Raw genomic sequence first — 7,846 nt, forward strand, 5'->3', positions numbered from 1 at the left:
TGTTTAAACAAAATGCTTTACAAAATGCTGGTGGACTGATTCTGCTACGGCCGGTCTGAGCTGAGGTGTTTCCCTCTGTTTCCAGACTTGAAGTTAACTGTTTCCTCCCTGTGGCTTTGTATTTAGAGGACAGATACTGTATTAGAGTGGTATCGTCTGATCCTACTGTCGACAAGAAAGGAAATACTCTGTAGTCCCATGCAGGCAACTATCTATCCCATCAGAAGTCTCTGTCTCTCTGTAAGTGACTCACATCTCTCCAGAACCATTCATCATATCAGCTTCACTCGGCATGTGTATCGTTAAGGGACCAAAGTGCAGAGTTAAATATGTTCAATATTGATAGATTTTGAATAAACAGGCGCTGGCACAACAACAACAACTGGTTCTCAACCAGCATCACCACAGGCCAAGCACAGCGCCCATTCCAAACAGGCAGGTTTAGAATGGGACGCTGAACTAGTTCCCTTAAATGTAATTCAAATAAAGTAGTATGATTACGTTCATAATGAAGCACACGTAAAAACCAAAGATCGAAACAAGGGAACAGGGAAAGTAGAATAGCTGTTTCCTGGGAGGTATACAGAGAGAGACTGAAGATTTAAGTGGACATTAATAACCAGGATGTGACATTAAATACTCGTCTTTTCTCTTTTTTTTTTATCCCCTTAAATCATTCCGTTCCCTCATCTGTCACATTTTACTACAATAAATATTAGTACTTGTCACAATCATCGTCTCATTTACTCTCTTTGGGACGATATTTCAGTGAAAGTCTGGAGAATGATGTCAGCATTGCACGAGCCAAAACGCACACACACACACACAGACACACACACACACACACACACACACACAGTGGTGTAATGAGAAAAAGGTGCAAGCAGCACAATGCCTTTCAGGGCTGCCAGACGATTGGCCTGCTCCTCGTACCCGCTCCCCTCCCCCAACGTCCCCCCTTCTTCTTTCAGGTCCACATCTGTTTCCCAAACTTAGGAAGGGGCCTTAGAGAGAACAATATCTGGGTCAGAGTAAACTCTCTCTTTCTGCATGAAAGTGTGTGTGTGTGTGTGTGTGTGTGTGTGTGTGTGTGTGTGTGTGTGTGTGTGTGTGTGTGTGTGTGTGTGAACGACATACCACAGGGATCGACAGGATGAAAACGGTCCCACACTCTCTGAACCTGCAGATGCACTGGTCCAGATGGGTGTGTGTCCATCAGCGTGTCTACGGTTCAGCCCTGACTTGATTCAGAAAATGGTTTTGAACCAAATCCAGGATGAGACAGTATCATCTGCGACCTCTGCACAGAAAGTGAAGTTTTACCAATAACTGAATTACCAACAATGTGCACCACATTCTAATGTTCAATTATCTTCTTCTTCTGAAATCCTGAAGCCCTGCTACTGACACTCGAGCAAACAAAACTGCATTTCAGCCTTAATCCCTCTCTTCAGTCTTTAAAGAGCAAATACTTCCCTTTCAATATTTTGGGTAGAAGTATGAGTTTAATAGAGGGGAAATGTTTTACCCATCTGTGATACAGAAGTTTAACTCTGTTGTTTTCTTCCAGTTTAAAGTTTAATCCACTGGAACATTAGTATGTGCTGCCCTCTTCAGGACAAAACTGTCAAGACAGTTTCAAATGGAGCGCAATACAAATAATGACACTGGTTGAGAAATGTACTTTATTTGTGACAAGATGAAGAAGAAACAACCAGAGTATCACAGAAATGAAACATACAGTTTACCAGTATCATTATTTAATATCAGTTGTGTTTGATGGATTGTCTCATATTTAGTATAAAACTAAATATTCATTTGTAGAGGATTTCTCAACTTTTTTAAGTGAAATAAAAAAGAACAAATAAGCACAAAAACAGTATTTTTTACGTTCTGCATTATTTAATTAATCCATTCTCTAAAGGACACCTGCATTTTTACGTGTGAACAAGTGTTAGTAAAAGAGAAATACTGTGACACAGAAAATTATATACAAAGTACAAAACAACACATCTAAATATAACCTTAAAAAATTATAAGGTGTGAATGAAAAAGTGCAACTAACCAATATGCAGTGTAAATAAATTCCAACCAACACATCAAAGGGCAGATATTGATTTGAATTTATAAATAAGTGCAGGTCTGTGTAGGATGATTTATTTTTGAGCAGCATTTCTCAACATTTTTATTATTCTGTCTCTCAGCTGTGTCGTCTTCTTTCTGTCTCTGTCTCTCAGCTGTGTCGTCTTCTTTCTGTCTCTGTCTCTCAGCCTCATTTCTTGGGATATTTCTCTTTGGCCAGTCTGACAAACTCCTCAGCACTGTCCAGTGACACCAGGCAGTCCTACAGACAGATAATGAAAAAAAGGATAACAACCTTATTTGTGTAGCAACTTTCAAAACAAAGTTACAAAGGGCTGTAAAATAAAACAGATGATGTGATCACAGATGTAGGAGCCTGATTGTTCAAAGCTTTTTAAAAACAAGCAGTAAAATCTGTTCTAAACTCACAGGCCTAGTGAAGGGCAGAGAGGATTGATGTAATGTGGAGGTGGAGGCAGGATGCAGGAAGAGAAGGTGACATGCAGGTACAGACAGGGAGGGGAGATAAAGAAGAGGAAGATAAGGGATTATAATAAGAGGTGATAGACTTGCACCAGTAAAGAGAGGAGGAAATGAAGGACAAAGAAGATGAGGACGGGAGAACATCACTGTGGTTATAACATATATTGTGACATATGTGTGTGTGCTCATGTACACCTGTCTTTGTGAGGACCATGAAATGAGGACATTTTGGGAAAGTGGGGACCTTTTGGCCGGTCCTCACTTTGTGACCCCCCCTTTAATAAGACTTGGTTTTAGGGTTAGGGTTAGAATTACGTTTAGGTTAGGGTAAGAGTTTGGGTTATGGTTAGGCATTAAGTTTGGATGGTTAGGGTTATGGTAAGGGACTGGGGAATGCATTATGCCAATTAGTGTCCTATCTAAGATATAATTACAAACGTGCGTGTGTGTGTGTGTGTTTGTGTGTGTTTACCATGACACAGAGGTATTTGTTCTGGGGCCCCGTCCCAGAAGGGAACAGAGAGGTGTGGTCGAGCAGCTGTTCCAACAGTTCCGTGGTTCTGTTGTGATGATCCGGATCTCGACTGAACCTCCGTTTGTCCACGCACAGCAGGGAGTCCACCTCACACTGGTACCCTGCAGGGATGGAGAGTCACATGACAGAGATGAGATAAGAAACGGACGAGAGTCGAGTGAACTGAATGAAGCGGAGATGAAGACGTAGCCTCTCACCTAGCTGCACGAGGATTTTCTTCCATCGAGATCGTACTTCTCGTTTTGCGTAGCGCAAAGTGTGAATGTCATAATTCAGCTTCTCCCACTCCTACAGGTAAACACATGAATATAGAAATATCATATAAAAGTAGTGGATAAAGCAGCGGGGGCTTGCATGGGGAAGGATGAAGAGTGAATAGTCAATAACCATGCAGCCACCTTGATCGCCCCTTGGTGGCTGGCTACAGTATATATTTTAAATTCATCCATGTTGTTGGATGGGACCAAACTTAAAAGTCAAAATACACCTCTAATAAAAAAAGAATCCTGAGGTTTCTATCATTTTATTTAGTTCTTATCACTTATATCTTGATGCATGTTTAAGTGCTTATGTTTCCTGGTAAGTTTGAATATAACCAGATGGCAGCACCAGTGTCTGGGATATTTTATCTTCATTTTTGTTAAACAGACGGACGCGTCTTGTCGTCCATCTCTATTTACAGTCAATGCACACAAGACATGTTAGCAGTGGAGGCAGGACGTTGGTTTAAAGCCCACACGTGTTTGAACTTATCGTGTCTGATTAGACGTCTCCTGAGGACGCTGCTCAAACTTTGCTTCATTAAAATCTCATTGACCCTGATATGAGATCAACCTGAGCCACACCCTGATCAGCCAATATAAGTGGAAACAGATGCATGGGCACGGTCTAGAAGAAGACTGGGTCACTTTCTTTTGTTAAAAGACATGAACTCTGGAAAAGGTCCAGAACATTTGGTCATTTCTCTGAGATTTCCATTCACATATGAACGACGCAGGGGGAGACTGTCATGTCCTCCTTTGTTCACTGGGATAGTTGTTTCCCCTCAGGACTTAAATGGTTTTAATTGTAACAGACGCTTTTGGCCTAATATTAAACACAGTCCCCCAACAGGCTGGAATGGTTGAGTGAATATTATCCCTGAATGTCCTGCCAGGCTGTTGGCCAACGTCTCTATCAAGGGTCATTTATTAACACAATGTGCCGACTGTGTCCTGACGCCGGCCCAGCTCAGCATGGAGACTGTCACATGATCGCCTCAGTCAGTCTGTCTCCTCAGAGACGGACATCAGTGATTAGAAATTCAAATTGTAATATTCCTGTTTACATGGAACTGTCTCTCCAGAAATTGTTGTTTTTTTCCTTCTAGGAAATGGTTCGTAATGAGCTGGTTGGTTATTTGAACGCAGAGAACTGACGTGAAGCAGTGTGTGTGTCACAAACTGCCTCAATGGAGACGCATATTCTTTATACACTGTGGACGTGTTTGGACGTGACAGAATCGGTTTACTGTCACGTCCAAACACGTTTAGCACACGTGTACCCAACGATCAGACTTCTTTACATAGACATGTATTAAAGAATCATAAGAGGAGATACATTAAGAGCAGCAGACAGCATTTAAAAAATGTATAGTCACTCAAATAACTCATGATAATAATAACCAGATTTTAAATAACCAAACAGAAGATGCAGTTGACATGAACCTTGTCAAAAGAGGAAGTAAAATGTGTATCCACACGTACAGAATGAGAGGCTCAGACAGGGTCAGCACAAATCCAGACAAGGCCTAGACTTTTATGATTATTCATATCAATAATAAGGGACAAATCTCTAAGCATTGTGACAATGAGGGGAGAGGAATCGTACTTATACTGTAGATCCTATTACCCAACTCCCCTCACAAATACACACAGACACACTAACACACACAGTTTCTGCATGTCCTAACTCGCTGGATAATAAGCGACGCACAGTATGTTGCTGTGTAAGAATTGCCACAGATTGAGTTAGTAAATAAAGTATGTTGCTTCTTTCTGTGTGTGTGATCGTGTGTGTTGTGTATGTATGTGTGTGTGTGTGTTCATGTGTGTAGCCCTGTCACAGCTCAACCTTGGGAACACATTTAAGATTTACGGCCGGTCAGTTGGGGACAGTTTGTCCAAACTGGGGACAGAAGCTGTTTCCGTTAGTAGGAAGAAGCTTCTTAGGTCAGTGGTGAAGGTTCACTCACTTAAAAGCTTGTGTGTGTTTTTCTGAATGATGCCCGACCACAAACAGGACGAGCTCAACCAGCTTCACACCTGTGGTCTCCTACACTTTCTACATAAACCCTGATGAAAGGTTTATTACACGTTTGCTGTGATGACAAGGAAAAGACTTTTGCATTGAACCTAAACACAAACAACATGGAGCATGTGTTTCCCTCTTTAAACATCGAGTAAACACAAACTATGTTACTTTGGAATCTAGATCAAGTTAATTTACTGATGAGACTTAGAGGCTTTGAGAGCAACCTGCACATCGTCTCCTCTTATCAGATAATGTTGTTAGAAACTGGAACATATAAGACTGAATTAGCGTTTGACAGGATTACAGTGGTACCTCTGTAATAGAAATACAGTAAATCTTTGTCCAGATATAAATGCCAGGTCTCTAAGTTGGTTAATTATGATTATTGAATCACATGGAACTACAGCTATGTACGAAAGATAGTGGAACATTTATAGATTGAGTGTTACCCGGTCAACAAATAACATAAACTGACTGATATCTGGAATAAATATAAACTTCTGTTATAAATATCACATTGACTGGAATATAGATGAAGTTATAAATTGATTTAAAAAATATAAAAGTATTGTATGATGTGGTAGTTACATAAAAATCTGTAAAATGAGATCTTACATAAATAAAAGACAATTGCCACGACTTGCAGTGTTTGTTGCATTTCAGTATAAAAGCACACTGTTAATATCATCTGTCAAACTGATGCAACAAATGGTTTTCTAGTTAGTGTCTATGTACTATACTATATAATAATTGTTTAACCATCATTATAGATGTAATGCATCCAGATTCCAGTCATAACCTAAAGGGTGTAGACAATGCCATTATAAAAAGATGAAACAGTGAAAAGTGACAGGAGTCATAGTTTTATCTTTCACAATAAAACCACTGTCAGTCTCAGCAACATTCAGCTGTGGTGATGTAACCAGTGTCCTGCAGAGATTTAATTACATACTAAATAGAAGAGTCTCTCTCAAGGAGGGAATAATCAGTTTTAGAGAATTTGTAAATGTTTTTGTCATAGTAAATAAGAGATATGCTGTCTATCTGTATATGTGTGTTTCTTTTGTCCTCAGCATCAACACAACTGGTCTCACCTCTGTAGCCTTGTCAGCCTGGTCCCTCATGCTGATGAAGGCCTGTAACTCTCTGTCAGATTCTCGCCTGAGGGGAGAACCGCGGGCTCTGTCTGTGTTGGACTGTGGTGGATCAGAGTTCCCCCTCTGGCTCTTGTTGCTCGACGGGCTCCATCTCGAAGTCTCCGTCCCAAAGAGACTCTCCTCCTCTGTGTCGTTGTCACTGGACCCACTGGGCAGCAGGTCGGGCGGCCTGGGGGCTGCCCTGGTACGAATACTGAGGAGGAAGACAGAGGAAACAACTGGTGTAGGAGCAGGACATGAGAGGCAGAAGGTTTCTCTGTCATGGTGGCAGGTGTTTCTCACCGCAGAATGGCATTCTTCTCCTCTCTGTTGTGTCTCAGGTAGTAGTGGCAGCAGCAGATGGTGAATTTAGCTCCCATTGGTCCTTCCAAGAAGTTTTGAACAGTGGATTTCTATCCTCTCCTCACAGATTTCCTCCAGGACCTTCAGGAAGCCTTAAGCTGTCCTCATTTACAAATGTCCCAAGTGCACACAAACTCCAGGAGACATCCTCACTTGTTATGTCCGTCCCCCTTTTCTCTCCATGCCTCTCCTGGCCTGAATGTGAGCCATCTGTCAATTACATTATCCATGTGAGTCCAAACAGGGGACAACAACAACACGGAGGGATGAATGGCACATTCATTCAGCAACTCCTGATGGTGCAGAATGCAGGGGCAGTAGGAGGCGTGGCCTTCCGGCTCTGTCGCTGCTCAACACAAGCACGTTGTGACCGTCATGTTATTACGCACTTTGAATTCTGTTAATTGTCTCCCGCAAGAGGAGACGCATAGTGAGTGTGTGAGAATCAGAATCTGGGGTTAATGGCCAAATAGGTTAACACAGAGAATGAATTTGCTGTGGTGTGTTTGTGCAAGTAAAAATACAAAATATATAAAAATAGGAAACAGAATTGAATTGTATACATGTTATAAGCATCAGAGAAGGGATTTTGCAAAACGTTGTAAACAAACAGGAGAGAATGGATTGTTCAAAGTACACCTAGTCCGTTATTGGTGATGAAGATTAACACATAATGAAACAAGCAGTATATGCACTGTGCACTTTTTAATATCTCCTAAGAAGGAGTAGGTCTGTTTTAAAATAACAATTAATTCCTATAATGACTTCCTGATCTCAATATTTGTACTTTTTGCAGTTACCATATTGAAAACCACGTAATGAGTTTTCTTTTCTTGTAATTTTGGAATGATTTCCAATACAAAATAATACTTACTTTACCTTATACTTTACAATTGAAAACATACTTTACAATTGAAAACATTGAAAACAAATTGTATATTTTTTTCTTCATTTG

General features: G+C 40.8%; 1 protein-coding gene across 1 annotated transcript; it reads right to left on the bottom strand.

The window, feature by feature from the left end:
- Nucleotides 1–2,272: 2,272 nt before the first annotated feature.
- Nucleotides 2,273–6,908, bottom strand: LOC128456273 (melanoregulin-like). Its single transcript, XM_053440370.1, has 5 exons — nucleotides 6,832–6,908; nucleotides 6,487–6,742; nucleotides 3,298–3,388; nucleotides 3,038–3,201; nucleotides 2,273–2,344 (listed from the first exon to the last, which is right to left on the bottom strand). The coding sequence occupies exons 1-5, from the start codon at nucleotides 6,906–6,908 to the stop codon at nucleotides 2,273–2,275; spliced, it is 660 nt and encodes a 219-aa protein (XP_053296345.1).
- Between the last annotated feature and the right edge of the window lie 938 nt (nucleotides 6,909–7,846).

This window comes from Pleuronectes platessa, chromosome 14 (genome assembly GCF_947347685.1).
Source record: "Pleuronectes platessa chromosome 14, fPlePla1.1, whole genome shotgun sequence".
Lineage (NCBI taxonomy): Eukaryota > Metazoa > Chordata > Actinopteri > Pleuronectiformes > Pleuronectidae > Pleuronectes > Pleuronectes platessa.

Bases quoted from the DNA above. Each gene is read 5' to 3' on its own strand.
- LOC128456273 (XM_053440370.1), bottom strand. From the start codon at position 6,908: ATGGGAGCTAAATTCACCATCTGCTGCTGCCACTACTACCTGAGACAC. The intron at 6,743-6,831 runs GTGAGAAACACC...CTTCCTCCTCAG, and splicing joins GAGAAGAATGCCATTCTGCG to TATTCGTACCAGGGCAGCCC. The intron at 3,389-6,486 runs GTGAGACCAGTT...GTTTACCTGTAG, and splicing joins AGGCTGACAAGGCTACAGAG to GAGTGGGAGAAGCTGAATTA.